A 21,867-nucleotide genomic window follows, 5' to 3' on the forward strand; every position below is an offset into this window, starting at 1 on the left:
AAGTTATTGGTGAAAAGAAGGTTGAGTTATTGACAAATCAAAAATCTGATTTTACGTGTCCATTTAAACCACTGTAAATCCACTCCACAGTGGCCTATCAACTTGTCATCACTTTCATGGATGTCCCTAAGGTGAACTACACTGAATTTGGTATTGATATAAAAAAACAAGGAAACGATTAACTCATTCTTTGTTTGTACAGATGAACGTGGTACCTTCAGGTGTTTGGAAATTGCTCCTTTTTTTCTGGGGTCTTGGCTGATTTCTTTTGATTTTCCCATGTCAAGCAAAGAGGCACTGAGTTTGAAGGTAGGCCTTGAAATACATCCACAGGTACACCACCAATTGACTCAAATGATGTCAATTAGCCTTTCAGAAGCTTCTAAAGCCATGACATTTTCTGGAATTTTCCAAGCTGTTTAAAGGCATAGTCAACTTAGTGTATGTAAACTTCTGATCCACTGGAATTGTGAAATAGTGAATTATAAGTGAAATAATCTGTCTGTAGACAATTGTTGGACAAATGACTTGTGTCATGCACAAAGTAGGTGTCCTAACCGACTTGCCAAAACTATAGTTTGTTAGCAAGAAATTTGTGGAGTGGTTTTAAAACAAGTTTTAAAATGACTCCAACTAAGTGTATGTAAACTTCTGACTTCAACTGTACCATGGGCCTACATACAGAATTTCGAACATATAGTTCATGAGAATACTGTACGATTTTCAAAGGTTGTCCAAAATTTCCAAGATTGATACAAATGTATCCTGACGGACCTTATGGGTCCTTGAGGAAAATGTGTTCAGCATAAGGAACGACACCTACATATACTGAACAAAAGTATTAACGCAACAATTTCAAAGATTTTGCCGAGTTACAGTTCATGTAAGGAAATCAGTCAATTGAAATAAATTCATTAGGCCCTAATCTATGGATTTCACAACTGGGCAGGGGCGCAGCCATGGGTGGGCCTGGGAGGGCATAAACCCACCCACTTGGGAGCCAGGCCGACCCAATGGGGAGCCAGAATTCGTTTTTCCCCACAAAAGGGCTTTATTACAGACAGACATAGTCCTTTGCTGTAAATGCCTAAATATGTAGAAAGACTTGCCTCTGGAGCAGAGATGGCAGTTAGAAGGAATGACATGAGGTAAGTGTACAAAATCACAAAGAAATTCACGAGAGACAAAAATGCCAGCCAAGATGTTCCACTGAAAGATGAAGACGGGAGACCGATGAAACAGATGAAAAAGAAATGGTCAGTCCAGTTTCTTGAACAGTGTTTGCATATTGACGATAGTTGTGCTACCTGAACAGTGTCTGAGCACTAACAAGGGTTTCGCTACCTAAACACTAACAATGGTTGCGGTACCTGAACAGTGTCTGCACATTGACGATGGTTCCGGTACCTGAACAGTGTCTGCACATTGACGATGGTTTTGGCATCAGCCATGTAGTCCTCCTCTGCACTCATGGTGCTCTCCTTGTCCACCACCACCATGTTGGCCGCAAAGGACACACCGCAGCGCAGGAGGTCATCCAGGCTATGCGAGACACACACATTTGACTTGAATTTGACTTCTTGACTTGAAAAGGTCAGGAAAAATTCCAGACCGTAATTATAGACTGTCAGGAAAACCTCTGGGCCCTGCATATGAGCTAGCTATATTTTTGAAAGATTCGCTGTGGAGAGAGAATTGTAACTAATAGTTTCTCAGGGGCTGTCTAGAAAGTTGACTTTTGACAAAGGACCTTTTTGAGAAATTGATACTTCGGTTCACTCAGTCCATTTCCTTTAGAACTATTCTTGATAGGGAGACTAATAGCATACAAATGCAGTACATGCACTACATTAGATATTTGATAAGGTTATAAGGTGATGTTGTGCGTCACATACTTATCGATGGAGCCGACCATGTAGAACACCATGGGGAACGAACAGATAGCCTCCAGGAACTGTGTGTCAGGCCTGGTGAGACAACATAACACATCACAACATAGAAAATAATAGAATAGAATGGAATATAATTAAATTGAATAGATCTTCATTGTCCATATAAACAGATAGTTATTTTTGTTTTCACAGTACCCAACCCCGACATATCCAAAAGAGACAGTCGCTTTTATAAAATAGAGAAAATATGGTAGGAAGTGCTGATTTGCTTGCGGTTAAAGTACCAAAAAGGGCGCTCATTGGTATCTTGCTGAATTCAAGATAAACTATAGCCATTCAATCTCGTTTGACATTCATTTAGCAGCTAGCACATAACGTTTTGAGAAACATATGTTTCTTAGAGCTTGGTGAGCGAGTGGTTGTCCTATGGTTATTGTTTTGAATACAACCTTCCCACAACTTTCTGGGAATGGTGCCAGATAGTTGCTTGCCTTTGGAACATTCTCAGCACATTTAAGGAACTTGACAACTTCACTACATTCCTTGGTATTTCATTACTGTGGGGGGTGGAGGGGGTCGGATGGTTGAGGAGCGGCTCTCGGGGGAACAGTTGGGGGATCTTGGATGGTTGGTGTCCTGGTAGTTGGGAGCTGGTGCAGGTCCCCGATTTGGCATGGTGGGAAATCTGTCAATGTGCTCTTGGGCGGGGCGCTTGTCCCTGGTTGCTCCTGTGGGTCACTCTGGATTGGAGTGTCTGCTAGACGACTGAATGTAATGTAAATGTTGAGCGGCTTCACTGCAGTTAGATTGTATGTTTTATAAATGTAAGGGAAAAAAAGACATATGCTTACTGTCGCTAAGAGTTGTTCAAGTTCAGCATAGCTAGCTAGCAAATTGATTCACATTTCTTGCTAGCTAACCAAATGACACTTGCATCTCTAGCAGTAGCCATCAAAAACGATATGAGGGGAAAAAGTCAGTCACTCATCCATTCCTCCAATGACATTACATCCTCATAGTAGCTAGCCAGCTAACGTTAGGCTCTGTGTTTTCAGCTTACAAAATAAATAATGAATGCAGCATTGCTGTATGTTGCACTCAAAATGTTTTGTAGTTTAGTAGCAAGTCTAGGCTACGCCCCTCATCACCACAAACGATTTCAATGATGGCAGTCTCAGACTAAAGTATGTCGCAAACGACAGAGCACCGGAATAATTTAGTGTGAGTCATCAGGCTAGACTAAAGTAACACTGACATCATCTTTTAGGGAGCGATAATGAGGTGACCAATAATGGTTGCAATTGAGATCAGCTGTGTGCTTATTGACGGTCTAACGAGATATCAACTGGCGATAATCTAGAGCCATCGATGGTTGCAATATGCCCCTTGTTATTTGATTATATTCCAATACATTCTGTAGGCTACCAGTTAGCCCATCCACTGTCACATAAGGTGTGAAACCCGATAATAGCCTACTGTTTGTGTTTCTGTGGATGAGTTGATTTGCAATGGTGTAAAGTATTTAAGTAAAAATACTTTAAAGTAGTAGTTAAGTTGCATTTATATTTTTGACAACTTTTACTTCACTACATTCCTTAAGAAAATATTGGACTTTTTACTCCATAATTTTTCATGAAACCAAAAGTACAAATTCCCGCACTTATCAACCGAACATTCCTGGTCATCCCTACTGCCTCTGATCTGGCAGACTCACTAAACACATGCTTCGTTTGTAAATAATGTCTAAATGTTGGAATGTGCCCCTGGATTTCTGTAAAAAAAAAAAAAAAAAAAAGGCATTGTTACTTTTACTCAAGTATGACAGTTGGGTACTTTTTCCACCACTGCTGATTTGGGCCATCAGTTGATTGGCAGATATAGGCTTACTGTAGAACAATACACTTACCTTCAGTGTGGATGCTCGCCCACGTTTTATAGCTAGGCTGTGTATAATTTGTCAATATACAGTAGTTATGGTCTTTGGCGTGGATGGCCCTTACATTGCTAAACTGTTATACGCCGGCTACAGTAGTACAGGCCTACTGTAACCACTGGACCACACTGACTCCACCACTAATTTATTCTGCTTATTGCTTGCCTTGAACATATAATAAAACTACATAGGCTACTTGAACTGGCGCCCAGTGGACCTGCAGTCTAAGGTACAACGTGGGTAGCTATGGTACTGCATTGTATACAAACACTGCTTCCAGCTGCACCCTGGCGGCGATTGTAAATATTCCTTCAGATATTCAAATCTTCCTGATGCAGGATTATTTTCATCCTGCGCCGAAAATCTGTAACGCTTTTACAATGGCGATCTGACCAAGAGGGCAGCACAATTAAAAGGGTAAGAAGATCAAATAAAACGCTGTTCTTACTGATTATCCAGGAGCAGCACAATCGGGTTCAGCTCTTTCTTTAGTCTGTAGGAAGCTCTAAGTGGGACGATGAAGTTGTACAGTCCATTCCCCGCCGTCTCAGCCGACACAATGATCAGCTTGTTCTTAAAGCTATACACTTTGGCGTCCTCAAAGTTGTTATGCTGACAACCCTATGGGGAAAATAACATTATGTTGTTGTTTTTTATGTATTAATTCAAATACATAAACAAATATGTATTTGAATTAAAATAGCATAGGCTATACTTTGTGGTCCGGTTTCCCGGACACAGATTAAGCCTAGTCTTGGACTAAAAAGCAGATTCCCCATTGTGCATGCATTTTAGTTCAGGTCTAGACTTAATCTGTCTGGAAACAAGCATCAATAGTGCCAATGTTTAACATGACTTAATACTACTTATATTGCTTGAACTGATTAAGTAACTTGCATTATTTACCCCTTCCAGTCTGAGGCAACAGTATGGTACTTTCTCCTTCAGTAGATGGCAAAGTGTTGGAGAACTACCGATGTAGGGCAGGTTGGGAGAATAGCCTTTCACATAGCTTCAAATAAACAGACACACAATTCATATTTTATGAGTATGGATCTCCCATTCAAATTCATAGCCAAACAAATGTCATTATTGTCTCACAAATCATAATCTACTGCAGGTGTTCTCCAATTCCAGTCTCGGCGAGAGCTACCTGGTGTGCAAGTTTTCGTTCCAGCACTAACCTACCTGAATCAATCAACTATGCATGGTCTTCAGTCTAGAACATACAGGTGTAGGGTCTTAATTTGATCACTCTTTTGTTGCTGAGAATTTTCTTGCACCACAGGAAATGCAGATGAGCTTTGTGATTTACATAAATTCACTGAAAACCTACACTAACACACATTTATATTAAAATTATTGGATATGTAACCTACTTTTGGCCAGCTAATAGCCTAACCACTGATCAAGTGACATTATGGACTAAACCAGTGGAGGCTGGTGAGGGGAGGATGGCTCATAGTAATGGCTGGCATGGCGTAGATGGAATGGAATTAAACACCTTCCATTCCATAAAGTCCATTCCAGCCATTACTATGAGCCGTTCTCCCCTCACCAGCCTCCACTGGACTAAACGTTCAAATCCTGTTGCTGCAGGATTATTGTGCTGTGACAAAATAGGTCAAATTAAGATCCTATATCTGTAGTTAATTGAATCAAGTGCACACTGTAGCACTCCAGGACCAAAGTTGGAGACCCCTAACTGAAATAACCAAAAGGCTTACTTTTTTTATCCCATTTTTTTTTTTAATTGGAGAATAAAAAGTAAGACATATTGCATGGTATCAATGTTTCCCAAAATATTTCTGGGGTTTTTTTGCGCAAAGTTTGGCTTACATCCTCTTATAGAAATAATACAAAACATACTCCTCAGTTGATAGGTCCTCGTCAGAGGGCAGGTTCTCGTCCTCTGATTGGTCGCTACAGAGGTCACCTGTGTGCAGATAGGAAGTGTCTGGCACCTCTAGCACGGGGCTGATGCTGGGCCTCCTGCTGTTACCCTTAACGTCCTCTGGGGGGAGACAGAGAGTGGGCCCACAGCGGGACTTGCAGCCTGCGTCCTGGAGGTCTATGGCCACAGTGCCTGAACAAGGATACAAAGTAGCACAACATTTACAACATGCTATTAATTGTTGGCATTTTTCTGTGTCTGTCTTACAAGTGAATTCATACATAATATTTCAGAAAAATACCAATTGTAGTTCAATAACGTAGAATAATCCATGTTAATATATACCAATATCCACACTAGCACACTATACTTGTCCAATACATTACTCACTTGTTAGTGTACATCACTTCATACTACGTAGTACATACATTTTGATATTGAAATAGAGCTCATATTACTGACCCATGCTGGCGATGACACTGGGTACTGGCAGGCTAGGCCGGCTGACCATCCTCTCCCTCTGGGTCTTAAAGGTAGAATACTCCTCCTTGGTGATGTTGATGTAGAAGCAGGTGTCATTGGGGCTCATTCGGAACTGGGGCCCGGGGTTCAGCAGGATGCTCTTACTGTCCTCCCGGCACACCCCGATCAGACACACACCATACCTGAGGACAGAGATAGAGATATACCTGGCCATGCTGCTGCTCCAGTTTCAACTGTTCTGCCTGCGGCTACGGAACCCTGACCTGTTCACCGGACGTGCTTGTTGCACCCTCAAAAACTACTCTGATTATTATTATTTGACCATGCTGGTCATTTATGAACATTTTAACATCTTGACCATGTTCTGTTATAATATCCACCCGGCACAGCCAGAAGAGGACTGGCCACCCCTCATAGCCTGGTTCCTCTCTAGGTTTCTTCCTAGGTTTTGGCCTTTCTAGGGAGTTTTTCCTAGGGAGTTTTTCCTAGCCACCGTGCTTCTTTCACATGCATTGCTTGCTGTTTGGGGTTTTAGGCTGGGTTTCTGTACAGCACTTTGAGATTTCAGCTGATGTACGAAGGGCTATATAAATAAATTTGATTTGATTTGATTTGATATAGGGCAAGTGTTAGATTATACAAAGTGGAGATACAGAGGAAAATAACAGAGGGAGAGAAAGCCTATTCAAAGCCTATTTGACTGGGCGCCTGAGTTTTTCCTGACCACATGATGAGACCAGAGTGTTTGCTAAGGCCCTAGGTTTTTCCAGGTATGGTCATGAGGAGTCGCTTGAAGCGTAAGAGGAATTGGAGATGGAGGAATACAGCGCTGAGGCAGAGGGCTCGTAGAGAGGACGACAGGCTACTATTCTGAACATTGTGGTGAGCTTTCTATTGCCCAGAGCTGCCGACGCATCACCCAAATGGGTGCTTCACAGAGTGGAAGAGGAGAAGTCCAGTGGCTATATGATTAATGCTGGTTCCGACTTGCCCTCTATAAGATCATCAGTAGACTCCATCACCATCATTTACCATCCTCTGAACAGCTTTCAAAGACTTGATTGGTTGACCTGTCATGATATATTGCTTGTTTGTTTGTTTTGTGCTTATGAAGTGCTTTGGATTTCTGTTATGAAAAGTTCTATAGAAGTTTAATCCATTATTATTATTATTATTATAATTGTTATTATTATTGTGGTCAAGGCCCTACTCTTGCCCTTTGATCTACATTTTGTCACCTGTATTAGAATACTCATAAATAGGACTGGTTTTAAATATGTAGGATCAGTCCTAATTTCAGCAAAAACAGAAACGTCCTCTCACTGTCAACTGCGTTTATTTTCAGCAAACTTAACATGTGTAAATATTTGTATGAACATAACAAGATTCAACAACTGAGACATAAACTGAACAAGTTCCACAGACATGTGACTAACAGAAATTGAATAATGTGTCCCTGAACAAAGGGGGGGGTGAAAATCAAAAGTAACAGTGTGGCCACCAGCTGCATTAAGTACTGCAGTGCATCTCCTCCTCATGGACTGCACCAGATTTGCCAGTTCTTGCTGTGAGATGTTACCCCACTCTTCCACCAAGGCCCCTGCAAGTTCCCGGACATTTCTGGGGGGAATGGCCCTAGCCCTCACCCTCCGATCCAACAGGTCCCAGACGTGCTCAATGGGATTGAGATGCGGGCTCTTCGCTGGCCATGGCAATCACTCACAGAACGAGCAGTATGGCTGCTGGAGGGTCATGTCAGGATGAGCCGCCAGGAAGGGTACCACATGAGGGAGGAGGATGTCTTCCCTGTAATGCACAGCGTTGAGATTGCCTGCAATGACAACAAGCTCAGTTTGATGATGCTGTGACACACTGCCCCAGACCATGACGTACCCTCCACCTCCAAAATCGATCCCGCTCCAGAGTACAGGCCTCGGTGTATCGCTCATTCCTTCAGCGATAAACACGAATCCGGCCATCACCCCTGGTGAGACAAAACCGCGACTCGTCAGAGAAGAGCACTTTTTGCCAGTCCTGTCTGGTCCAGCGACGGTGGGTTTGTGCCCATAAGTGGCGTTGTTGCCGGTGATGTCTGGTGAGGACCTGCCTTACAACAGCCCTACAAGCCCTCTGCCCAGCCTCTCTCAGCCTATTGCGGACAGTCTGAGCACTGATGGGAGGGACTGTGCGTTCCTGGTGTAACTCGGGCAGTTGTTGTTGCCATCCTGTACCAGTCCCGCAGGTGTGATGTTCGGATTAACCGATCCTGTGCAGGTGTTGTTACACGTGGTCTGCCACTGCGAGGGCGATCAGCTGTCCATCCTGTTTCCCTGTAACCCTGTCGTAGGTGTCTCACAGTACGGACATTGCAAATTATTGCCCTGGCCACATCTGCCGTCCTCATGCCTCTTTGCAGCATGCCTAAGCCACGTCCACGCAGATGAGCAGGGACCCTGGGCATCTCTATTTTGGTGTTTTTCAGAGTCAGTAGAAAGGCCTCTTTTGTGTCCTAAGTTTTCATAACTGGGACCTTAACTGCCTACCGTCTGGAAGCTGTTAGTGACTTAATGACCGTTCCACAGGTGCATGTTCATTAATTGTTTATGGTTAATTGAACAAGCATGGGAAACAGTGTTTAAACCCTTTGCAATGAAGTTATTTGGATTTTTATGAATTATCTTTGAAAGACAGGGTCCTGAAAAAGGGACGTTTCTTTTTTGCTGAGTTTATGTACATAAAGTAGTCGGAGGTTTACATGCACTTAGGTTGGAGTCATTAAATCTCGTTTTTCAACCACTCCACATATTTATTGTTAACAAACTATAGTTTTGGCGAGTCGGTTAGGACATTAAGTTAACTGTGCCTTTAAACAGCTTGGAAAATTCCAGAAAATTATGTCATGGCTTTAGAAGCTTCTGATAGGTTAATTGACATAATTTGAGTCAATTGGAGGTGTACCTGAATATGTGGACAACTACAAATACCTAGGTGTCTGGTTAGACTGTAAACTCTCCTTCCAGACTCACATTAAACATCTCCAATCCAAAATTAAATCTAGAATCGGCTTCCTATTTTGCAACAAAGCATCCTTCACTCATGCTGCCAAACGTACCCTCGTAAAACTGAGCATCCTACCGATCCTCGACTTCGGCGATGTCATTTACAAAATAGTCTCCAACACTCTACTCAACAAATTGGATGCAGTCTATCACAGTGCCATCTGTTTTGTCACCAAATCCCCATATACTACCCACCACTGCGACCTGTTCACTCTCGTTGGCTGGCCCTCACTTCATACTCGTCACCAAACCCACTGGCTCCAGGTCATCTACAAGTCTTTGCTAGGTAAAGCCCCGCCTTATCTCAGCTCACTGGTCACCATAGCAGCACCCACCCATAGCACGCGCTCCAGCAGGTATATCTCACTTGTCACCCCCAAAGCCAATTCCTCCTTTGGCCGCCTTTCCTTCCAGTTCTCTGCTGCCAATGACTGGAAAGAACTGCAAAAATCACTGAAGCTGGAGACACATATCTCCCTCACTAGCATTAAGCACCAGCTGTCAGAGCAGCTCACAGATCACTGCACCTGTACATAGCCCATCTGTAAATAGCCCATCCAACTACCTCATCCCCATACTGTATTTATTTATTTATTTATCTTGCTCCTTTGCACCCCAGTATCTCTACTTGCACATTCATATTCTGCACATCTACCATTCCATTGTTTAATTGCTATATTGTAATTACTTCGCCACCATGGCCTATTTATTGCCTTACCTCCCTTATCTTACCTCATTTGAACACAATGTATATATACTTTTTTTCTACTGTATTATTGACTGCATGTTTGTTTATTCCATGTGTAACTCTGTGTTGTTGTATGTGTCGAACTGCTTTGCTTTATCTTGGCCAGGTCGCAGTTGTAAATGAGAACTTGTTCTCAACTGGCCTACCTGGTTAAATAAAGGTGAAATAAATAAAAAATTACAAAAATAAACCTGTGGATGTATTTCAAGGCTTACCTTCAAACTCAGTGTCTCTTTGCTTGACACCATCGGAAAATCAAAAGAAATCAGCCAAGACCTCAGAAAACAAAATGTAGACTTCCACAAGTCTGGTTTACATTTAAGTCATTCAGCAGACGCTCTTATCCAGAGCGACTTACAAATTGGTGCATTCACCTTATGATATCCAGTGGAACAACCACTTTACAATAGTGCATCTAAATCTTTTAGGGGGGGGGGGGGGGTTAGAAGGATTACTTTGTCCTATCCCAGGTATTCCTTAAAGAGGTGGGGTTTCAGGTGTCTCCGGAAGGTGGTGATTGACTTGGGAGCAATTTCCAAATGCCTGAAGGTACTATGTTCATCTGTACAAACAATAGTACGCAAGTATAAACACCATAGGACCACGCAGCCATCATACTGCTCAGGAAGGAGATGCGTTCTGTCTCCTAGAGATGAACTACATTGGTGCGAAATGTGCAAATCAATCCCAGAACAACAGCAAATGACCTTGTGGAGGAAATGCTGGAGGAAACAGGTACAAAAGTATTTATATCCACAGTAAAATGAGTCCTATATCAACATAACCTGAAAGGCCGATCAGCAAGGAATAAGCCACTGCTCCAAAACCGCCATAAAAAAAAAGACAGACTACGGTTTACAACTGCACATGGGGACAAAGATCAAACTTTTTGGAGAAATGTCCTCTGGTCTGATGAAACAAAAATAGAACTGTTTGGCCATAATGACCATTGTTATGTTTGGAGGGAAAAGGGTGAGGCTTATAAGCTGAAGAACACCATCCCAACCGTGAAGCACGGGGGTGGCAGCATCATGTTGTGGGGATGCTTTGCTGCAGGAGGGACTGGTGCACTTCACAAAATAGATGGCATGATGAGGCAGGAAAATTATGTGAGTATATTGAAGCAACATCTCAAGACATCAGTCAGGAAGTTAAAGCTTGGTTGCAAATGGGTTTTCCAAATGGACAATGACCCCAAGCATACTTCCAAAGTTGTGGCAAATGGCTTAAGGACAACAAAGTCAAGGTATTGGAGTGGCCATCACAAAGCCCTGACCTCAATCCTATAGAAAATGTGTGGGCAGAACTGAAAACGTGTGTGCGAGCAAAGAGGCCTACAAACCTGACTCAGTTACACCAGCTCTGTCAGGAGGAATGGGACAAAATTCACCCAACTTATTGTGGGAAGCTTCTGGAAGGCTACCCAAAACGGTTGACCCAAGTTAAACAATTTAAAGGCAATGCTACCAAATACTAATTGAGTGTATGTAAACTTCTGACCCACTGGGAATGTGATGAAAGAAATAAAAGCTGAAATAAATCATTCTCTCTACTATTATTCTGACATTTCACATTCTTTAAATAATGTGGTGATCCTAACTGACCTAAGACTGGGAAACTTTACTAGGATTAAATGTCAGGAATTGTGAAAAACTGAGTTTAAATGTATTTGGCTAAGGTGTATGTAAACTAGAGGTCGACCGATTAAATCGGAATGGCCGATTAATTAGGGCTGATTTCAAGTTTTCATAACAATCGGTAATCGGTATTTTTGCCCACCGATTTGGCGATTTTTTTTTTTAATAATAATAATATTTTTTTTATTTTCTTACACCTTTATTTAACTAGGCAAGTCAGATTAAGAACACATTCTTATTTACAATGACGGCCTAGAAACGGGGGTTAACTGCCTTGTTCAGGGGGGATTCGTTTTTGCAACCTTCGGTTACCAGTCCAACGCTCTAACCACCTGCCTTACATTGCACTCCACAAGGATTAACAGGCTGACTACCTGTTACGCGAGGGCAGCAAGAAGCAAAGGTAAGTTGCTAGCTAGCATTAGACTTATAAAAAACTATCAATCTTAACATAATCACTAGTTAACTACATATGGTTGATGATATTACTAGTTTATTTAACGTGTCCTGTGTTGCATATAATCGATGCGGTGCCTGTTAATTTTCATTGAATCACAGCCTACTTCGACAAACGGGTGTTGATTTAACAAGCGCATTTGCGAAAAAAGTACTGTCGTTGCACCAATGTACCTAACCATAAACATCAATGCCTAACAGGAATATTTAGCCTTAGCCACCCGTTAGATTAAATACGGAACGGTTCCGTATGTCACTGAAAGAAAAAAACTTTTGTTTTCAAGATGATAGTTTCCGGATTCGACCATATTAATGACCTAAGGCTCGTATTTCTGTGTGTTTATTATATTATAATTAAGTCTATGATTTGATAGAGCAGTCTGACTGAGCGGTGGTAGGCAGCAGCAGGCTCGTAAGCATTCATTCAAACAGTCCTTCGCTGTGCTTCAAGCATTGCGCCGTTTATGACTTCAACCTGGGTGGGTATAATTTGTGGAACGTTCCAACAGGAATCTATTCCAAAAACTTCGTAAATAACAAGGTTTCCAAAAAACAACGCATACAAAGTTGTATAGCGGCAGAATAAGATACCGGGTAGGGAGTGGTCTATTTCATTGCGTTTTTCACTCATCACATTTATTCCGAAAAATGTCTGTCCTCACTCTGGTTGCCTATGTACAAACATTAAGAATAAGCTACGTGGTGAGTTGATGCCTATTCGGCAGCTAGTTAGCTAGGTTTGTATGCGTTGCTACTTTGTATGCGTTGTTGGTTGGCAACCTTTTACTTTACATTTTTTGGAACAGATTCCTGTTGGAACGTTCCACAAATTATACCCACTCCTTCAAGCCTATCAACTCCCAAGATTAGGCTGGTGTAACCGATGTGAAATGGCTAGCTAGTTAGCCGGGTGCACGCTAATAGCGTTTCAAACGTCACTCGCTCTGAGACTTGGAGTAGTTGTTTCCCTTCCTCTGCATGGGTAACGCTGCTTCGAGGGTGGCTGTTGTCGATGTGTTCCTGGTTTGAGCCCAGGTAGGAGCGAGGAGAGGGACGGAAGCTATACTGTTACACTGGCAATACTAAAGTGCTTATAAGAACATCCAATAGTCAAAGGTATATGAAATACAAATCGTATAGAGAGAAATAGTCCTATAATTCCTATAATAACTACAACCTAAAACTTCTTACCTGGGAATATTGAAGACTCATGTTAAAAGGAACCACCAGTTTTCATTTGTTCCCATGTTCTGAGCAAGGCACTTAAACATTAGCTTTCTTACATGGCACATATTGCACTTTTACTTTCTTCTCCAACACTTTGTTTAGCATTATTTAAACCAAATTGAACATGTTTCATTATTTATTTGAGGCTAAATTGATTTTATTGATGTATTATACTAAGTTTAAATAACTGTTCATTCAGTATTGTTGTAATTGTCATTATTACAAAAAACTAAAAATAATCAGCCGATTAATCGGCACCGTCTTTTTTGGTCCTCCAATAATCGGTATCGGTATCGGCGTTGAAAAATCATAATCGGTCGACCTCTAATGTAAATGTCCAACTTCAACTGTATCTACCTTAATTACAACGTACCCCTGCACATCGATTCGGTACTGGTACCCTGTCTATACAGCCAAGTTATCATTACTCATTATGTATTTATTATTACTTTTATTATTACATGTTATTACTTTTCTATTATTACTCTATTTTCTATCTCTCTGCATTGTTGGGAAGGGCCCATAAGTAAGCATTTCACTGTTAGTCTACAGCTGTTGTTTAAGAAGCATGTGATGAATAAAATAACATTTGTTGGTGAAAAGTGTTTCTTGAGCATTTAAGCCCACATTTCCGTCCTCATCCATGGATACAAATTAAATAGCACAGTACATCTAACCATTAGAACCAGGATCACAAGAAAATATGGTCATTTGTCAATAGGGCTGTTAAATGGCAAGTCTGTGACCCTTGACCCCCCCCCCCCCAAACGTATTGGTGTTTTCTACTTACTTCTTATGCGATTTGAAGGAGGTGTAGGTGAAGCTTTTCCCCATGTATTCCGAGAAGATGATGCTGTCTCTCATGGCGATGTTGTAAACCTCGTTCCCGGAACACTTGCCATAGGTCCTGTGCCAATGCTCTGGAGACTGCTGCCCCTCCCTGAAGCACATAGAGTAATGAAGAGGGTATTCATATGAAGTGTAACCGTTTAGTTGGGTTTAGTTTAGGCTTTCGCTGCAGACAATTGAACAGGTATCACATGAGGGTCTGTAGCGTTTTTTCCTTTCGTAGACTTGGTGGGTAGAGGAAAGACTTGGGTAGAGACTTGGTGGCTTGGTGGGTTGCCTACTGTACTTTGCAGATCTTATGGAGTGTACACCATTGAAGTGTTGACTAGATATGAGGGTGGATGTGTACTTACAGGCCCTGTGAAGTGTGGACCAGTAGGGTTATGAGGGTGGAGGTCGCTGGACAGATGCAGTTCAGGGCCAACATGGCGTACTTGAATTCCTCCTCACACACAACATGATCTAAGGCAAAGGAGAATAATAAAATTTGACTACGTTTTAAAAAGAGTTTTACTGGGATGGGACTCAATGAGACTAACCTGAATGCATAGAGAAAATATAAATACAAAACTATAGAAGGAAGGGTTAAACCATTATTGGGGCCACAATTCAGGATATTCCCAAAAAATCTATGCCAAGGTCCCATATCATCTAAACAAACGTTTCTTAACAATACATTCATCCGTCTTTACCTGCAAATTTCACATGGAATTTATTCTCTGGCTTTAGAATCTGGACATAAATGGGGCACTTTGGAGCGAAATCCTTCACAGCCCAAGCTCGCAGAATTGTCTGATGGTCCTTAGAGGCAAACAAGACAACAAAAACACATCAGAGGTACATTTGTTAGAGCTGTTTAAAGTTACATTGCTTTATGCACTGCAGTGTGGTTATAACATTGGCGCCTAAAAACAATGTGTGAACGAGCATTCTGGGGTCTCGGGACCTGGCTCTGGAACGAGCTCCACCTCCACACACCCCAGACCACCACTGCCTTTAAGTCTGAGCTCAAGAAATACTTCTTCAAACTGGCTTTCGCTAATTGTGATACATTTTGTGGTGTCTTCTGTTGGTCTTATACGTTAGTTTTAAGTTGTATTGTTTTGTCCTTGTCGCCTCATTATTTTGTGTATCTTGTATAGTGCTGTGCTACTAGCTATCTTTCAATTTCTCGCCTAATGTTTTTAGCCCTTTTATTAAAGCATTTTTCTTTTAATGGTTGCTTTTAATGTAAAGAGCTTTGGAATTTACTTCAATAAATGAAAAGCGCTCTACAAATGCAATTTATTATTGTTATTAGAGGTATGTTTATGTCAGATGTCATACAAAGCTTGTGCAATACAAAAGTCCCTCTGTCTACCTTGTATAAGTGATACTCTTACCGGTGTGTATCATAGTATTGTCAACTTAATTTGCAATAAACACTTATTTTAACTCCACCATGCTATAACCAGTCAGATCAGGCAGAGCTTGAACACTACTAAACTGAATAAACTGCTGTATCAGAAATTAGAGGCATGGTTTCATGAATTCTTCAATGCGAATCTACTCATAATGACATGTTCAGAACAGTTTCATAGCGCAGTTTCGCTGCCCCCCGCAAAGTCAGAGCAAGCCCCCCCCTTCCATGGGGCAGAAAAAAAATGTGCAGTATTATAGCTAATCTCATTCGATTTTACACATTTTGACAGGCTGAGAGGAAATGTTGCTTTTATAGAGCCCAGGGATTCTTGAAAGACGGTACTCAACTGAACTTTTTCCCCACAAATATTTGTGTTAACATTAAAAAGTTTCAGCTATCACACAATGAACAACCAAATTTGTTTTGTTATTTTTTATCATAACATGCAACTAACTGGATTTATGTCATTTCCATCAGACACCATAAAAGGCATTTCATTTTTACAGTTATTGTCCAACAAGTGTTTAAACGACTTAATTGTTTAATTCGAACTTTAGATTACTGAAATATGTAATACAAATCTCCAAACTTCTTTTTGCTTTGTTTTATAGTACTATTAAATGGTCAAGGGCTAATTTCGTTAGCATTTTGGGATGTGTTTCTCGATTTATACTGATCAAAAATATAAATGTGTTGGTTTCATGAGCTGAAAATAAAAGCGCTGAATAAAATAGATATTTTCCATACGCACAAAAAGCTTATTTCTCTCAAATGTTGTGCACAAATATGTTTACATACCTGTTAGTGAGCATTTCTCCTTTGCCAAGATAATCCATCAACCTGACAGGTGCGGTATATCAAGAAGCTGATTAAACAGCATGGTCTTTACACAGGTTCACCTTGTGTTGGGGACAATAAAAGGCTACTCTAGAATGTGCAGTTTTGTCAAAGAACACAATGCCACAGATTTCTCAAGTTTTGAGTGAGCGTGCAATTGCCATGCAGACTGCAGGAATGTCTACCAGAGCTGTTGCCAGAGAATTTAATGTTAATTTCTCTACCGTAAGCCACCTCCAACATAATTTTATAGAATTTGGAAGGAAGTTCAGCCGGCCTCACAACCGCAAACCACGATTAACCACACCAGCCCAGGACCTCCACATCCGGCTACTTCACATGCGGGATCATCTGAGACCAGCCACCCGGACAGCTGATGAAACTGTGGGTTTGCTCAGCCGAAGAATTTCTGCACAAACTGTCAGAAACTGTCTCAGGGAAGCTCATCTGCATGCTCATTGTCCTAACCGGCGTCGTAACCAAATTCAGTGGTGAAATGCTCACTTTCGATGGCCACTGGCATGCTGGAGAAGTGTGCTCTTCACAGATGAATCCCGGTTTCAACTGTACGGTGCAGATGTCAACATTGTGAACAGAGTGCCCCATGTTGACGGTGGGGTTATGGTATGGGCAGGCATAAGCTACGGACAATGAACACAATTGCATTTTATCTATGGTAATTTGAATGCAGAGACATACCGTGACAAGATCCTGAGGCCCATTGTCATGCCATTCATTCGCTGCCATCACCTCATGTTTCAACTTGTAGACTTGTTTACGTGCTGCTGTGCGGTTTGTTGCTAACCTTACTTTGCTACCTGCCAACTTTACGGTTTTTATTTAATTACTGTTTTATATTTTTATTTATTCCCTCGCTCGACTTCTTTCATTCAACTTTTTCATCACGGACGCTTTATCTGGACGTGGTTCGTCAGGACGTCCACCAGCCAAAGCTAAGTAGTAACAATAACATTATGCCTTCTAATTGCAGTCGCTGTACTCCTAATTTACAGGGGAACGATCGCCTTATGGCGAGGATAGCTGTGCTGCAAGCCCAGATTCAGACGCAATCATTAGGCAAGGGTAATTTAAGTGGAGGAAAGGATGAAACAGCGTCTGTGCCACCAGTAAGTACAGATAGTAACGTTAGTATAAATCCCCTCGCACCGTCCCCGCAGCCAGACAATTTTCTCATGGCTTCTGGTAGGAATGCTCAACCGGTGTTGCTCACAAACTTTCAACCGGTTCTCCCCATTAAGCAACGGGTCGAAGTCAGAGGCCGAGCCTTCTCTGGTCTCTACTCCTCCCATTACGGGGTCTGAGACGCCGAAGCCTCCCACCATTAGCTCTGACAAATTGAAAACCCTAGTCATTGGCGACTCCATTACACGCAGTATTAGACTTAAAACGAATCATCCAGCGATCATACACTGTTTACCAGGGGGCAGGGCTACCGACGTTAAGGCTAATCTAAAGACGGTGCTGGCTAAAGCTAAAACTGGCGAGTGTAGAGTATAGGGATAGTGTTATCCACGTCGGCACCAACGATGTTAGGATGAAACAGTCAGAGGTCACCAAGCTCAACATAGCTCAACGTGTAAATCAGCTAGAAAGATGTGTCTGCATTGAGTAATTGTCTCTGGCCCCCTCACAGTTAGGGTGAGTGATGAGCAGAGTCTCACAACTCAATCGCTGGTTGAAAACTGTTTTCTGCCCCTCCCAAAAGATAAAATGTATAGATAATTGGCCCTCTTTCTGGGACTCACCCACAAACAGGACCAAGGCTGGCCTGCTGAGTGACAGACTCCATCCTAGCTGGAGGGGTGCTCTCATCTTATCTACGAACATAGACAGGGCTCTAACTCCCCTAGCTCCTTAATGAGATAGGGTGCAGGCCAGGCAGCAGGCTGTTAGCCAGCCTGTCAGCTTAGTGGAGTTTGCCACTAGCACAGTCAGTGTAGTCAGCTCAGCTATCCCCATTGAGACCGTGTCCGTGCCTCGACCTAGGTTGGGCAAAAGTAAACATGGTGGTGTTCGCCTTAGCAATCTCACTGGAATAAAGACCTCCTCCGTTCCTGTCATTATTGAAAGAGATTGTGATATCTCAAAATAGGGATACTTAATGTTAGATCCCTCACTTCCAAGGCAGTTATAGTCAATGAACTAATCACTGATCATAATCTTGATGTGATTGGCCTGACTGAAACATGGCTTAAGCCTGATGAATTTACTGTGTTAAATGAGGCCTCACCACCTGGTTCCACTAGTCTTCCCTGTGGCTCAGTTGGTAGAGCATGGTGTTTGCAATGCCAGGGTTGTGGGTTCGATTCCCACGGGGGGCCAGTACAAAAAATGAAATGTATGCATTCACTACTGTAAGTCGCTCTGGATAAGAGCGTCTGCTAAAATGTCTAAAAAAAAGTAGTGACCATATCCCCCGCAAAGCTGGAGGTGTTGCTAACATTTACGATAGCAAATTTCAATTTACAAAAAAACAGCTGCGTTTTCGTGTTTTGAGCTTCTAGTCATGAAATCTATGCAGCCTACTCAATCACTTTTTATAGCTACTGTTTACAGGCCTCCTGGGCCATATGCAGCATTCCTCACTGAGTTCCCTGAATTCCTATCGGACCTTGTAGTCATGGCAGATATATATTTTTTTAAACTTTAATATTCACATGGAAAAGTCCACAGACCCACTCCAAAAGGCTTTCGGAGCCATCATCGACTCAGTGGGTTTTGTCCAACATGTCTCCGGACCTACTCACTGCCACAGTCATACTCTGGACCTAGTTTTGTCCCGTGGAATAAATGTTGTGGAACTTAATGTTTTTCCTCATAATCCTGGACTATCGGACCACCATTTTATTATGTTTGCAATCGCAACAAATGATCTGCTCAAACCCCAACCAAGGATCATCAATAGCCGTGCTATAAATTCTCGGACAACCCTATTACAGGGGCTGAGTCACTGGCTTACTGGTGCTCTTCCATGCCGTCCCTAGGAGGGGTGCGTCACTTGAGTGGGTTGAGTCACTAACGTGATCTTCCTGTCCGTGTTGACGCCCCCCTTGGGTTCATGCCATGGGGGAGATCTTCGTGGGCTATACTCGGCCTTGTCTCAGGGTAGTAAGTTGGTGGTTGCAGATATCCCTCTAGTGGTGTGGGGGCTGTGCTTTGGCAAAGTGGGTGGGGTTATATCCTGCCTGTTTGGCCCTGTCCAGGGGTATCGTCGGATGGGGCCACAGTGTCTGCGCACCCCTCCTGTCTCTGGTATTTATGCTGTAATAGCGTATGTGTCGGGGGACTAGGGTCAGTCTGTTATATTTGGAGTATTTCTCCTGTCTTATCCAGTGTCCTGTGTGAATTTAAGTATCTCTCTAATTCTCTCTTTCTTTCTTTCTTTCTCTCTCTCAGAGGACCTGAGCCCTAGGACCATACCTCAGGACTACCTGGCCTGATGACTCCTTGCTGTCCCCAGTCCACCTGGTCGTGCTGGTGCTCCAGTTTCAACTGTTCTGCCTGCGGCTATGGAACCCTGATCTGTTCACCAGACCTGCTACCTTGACTCAGACCTGCTGTTTTCAACTCTCTAGAGACAGCAGGAGCGGTAGAGATACTCTGAATGATCGGCTATGAAAAGCCAACTGACATTTACTCCTGAGGTGCTGACCTGTTGCACTCTCTACAACCACTGTGATTATTATTAATTGACACTGCTGGTCATCTATGAACATTTGAACATCTTGGCTATGTTCTGTTATAATCTCCACCCGGCACAGCCAGAAGAGGACTGGCCACCCCTCATAGCCTGGTTCCTCTCTAGGTTTCTTCCTAGGTTCCGTTCTTTCTAGGGTTTTTTTTCCTAGCCACCGTACTTCTATACCTGCATTGCTTGCTGTTTGGGGTTTTAGGTTGGGTTTCTGTACAGCACTTTGTGACATCAGCCTATGTAAGGAGTGCTTTATAAATACATTTGATTGATTGATAATGCACAGCCCTATGTCTGAAGGATATGTACACAATGCCTTGAACCTGAAAATGTTCCAGTCTTCCATGGCCTGCATACTCACCAGACATGTCACCCATTGAGCATGTTTAGGATGCTCTGGATTGATGTGTATGACAGCATGTTCCAGTTCCCACCAATATCCAGCAACTTCGCACAGCCATTGAAGAGGAGTGGAACAACATTCCACAGGCCACAATCCATAGCCTGATCAACTCTATGCGAAGGAGATGGGTCGCGATGCATGAGGAAAATGGTTGTCACACCAGATACTGACTGGTTTTCTGATCCACACCCATACCTTTTTTTTAAGGTATCTGTGACCAACAGATGCATATGTGTATTCCCAGTCATTTGAAATCCAAAGATTAAGGCCTAATGAATTCATTTCAATTGACTGATTTCCTTATATGAACTGCAACTCAGTAAAATCATTGACATTTTTGCATGTTGAGTTTTTATTTTTGTTCAGTATAGAACATAAAACTTTATCCATTAGGTCTAGCACAGCAAATACTTTAATTGTTTAAGCATATGTTGCAGAACAGTGATCAAAATATTATTTCAGAATATTGACGGGCCTCCCGAGTGGAGCAGCAGTCTAATGGCATCACTACAGACCCGGGTTCGATCCCGGGCTGTATCACAACCGGCCATGATCGAGAGTCCCATAGGGCGGCGCACAATTAGCCCAGTGTCATCCGGGTGGTATAGCTGACATTGCCTATTCCGGATTAATTTATGATTTTAGACAAATTTGACATAGTTCATCAAGTCTATAGACACATCTTTTATGAATCACAGTTTTGAGATAAATATTATTTAAAGTCACAGAGGGCTATTGCAATAAAATATATATATATATATATATATATATATTATAACTATGCTAACTAGTAGTTAGTTACCTTTAGCATATGGTTTGCTAGTGCCCATTCAGGTCTGTATTGACCTAATGACCACACGCTGTTTATTCACATTATGCTAATGCTCCCGAGTGGCGCAGGGGTCTAAGGCACTACATCTCAGCGCTAGAGGAGTCACTACAGACCCTGGTTTGATCCCGGGCTGTATCACAACCGGCCGTGATCGGGAGTCCCATAGGGTGGCGCACAATTGACCCAGCGTCTTCCAGGTTAGTGGAGGGTTTGGCTGGGGTAGGCCGTCATTGTAAATTAAGAATTTGTTCTTAACTGACTTGCCTAGTTAAATAAAGGTTAAATACATTTAAAAAAAACGCAAATGCTACATAAGCCACTAATGTTCCTTTATGCTTAGTATGCTTAGGACACCTGAATATCACAGTATAATTTGCACTATGACTTAGTCTTTAGTTTCAGTAGTACAATACAACTCCACTCTAGCCTGGTCTTATAAGCCACTTCATGTATTTATTTCAGTTTATATGCCCTACACTCACTAGAAGTACAGTTCTGACTGA

The 21,867-nt window shown here is 42.2% G+C and overlaps 1 protein-coding gene across 1 annotated transcript in view; it reads right to left on the bottom strand.

The window, feature by feature from the left end:
• LOC115156646 (potassium channel subfamily T member 2-like) overlaps positions 1–21,867 on the bottom strand; it is a 74,243-nt gene that overhangs the window by 34,452 nt on the left and 17,924 nt on the right. The window contains exons 14-22 of the mRNA XM_029704161.1: positions 14,871–14,979; positions 14,532–14,640; positions 14,120–14,269; positions 6,182–6,384; positions 5,695–5,911; positions 4,732–4,837; positions 4,274–4,446; positions 1,896–1,967; positions 1,408–1,542 (exon numbers count right to left, since the gene is read on the bottom strand). Of these exons, the coding sequence (XP_029560021.1) occupies positions 1,408–1,542; positions 1,896–1,967; positions 4,274–4,446; positions 4,732–4,837; positions 5,695–5,911; positions 6,182–6,384; positions 14,120–14,269; positions 14,532–14,640; positions 14,871–14,979 (1,274 nt within the window). The remainder of the gene's footprint in view (positions 1–1,407; positions 1,543–1,895; positions 1,968–4,273; positions 4,447–4,731; positions 4,838–5,694; positions 5,912–6,181; positions 6,385–14,119; positions 14,270–14,531; positions 14,641–14,870; positions 14,980–21,867) is intronic.

This window comes from Salmo trutta, chromosome 21 (assembly GCF_901001165.1).
Source record: "Salmo trutta chromosome 21, fSalTru1.1, whole genome shotgun sequence".
In the NCBI taxonomy this organism is placed as follows: domain Eukaryota; kingdom Metazoa; phylum Chordata; class Actinopteri; order Salmoniformes; family Salmonidae; genus Salmo; species Salmo trutta.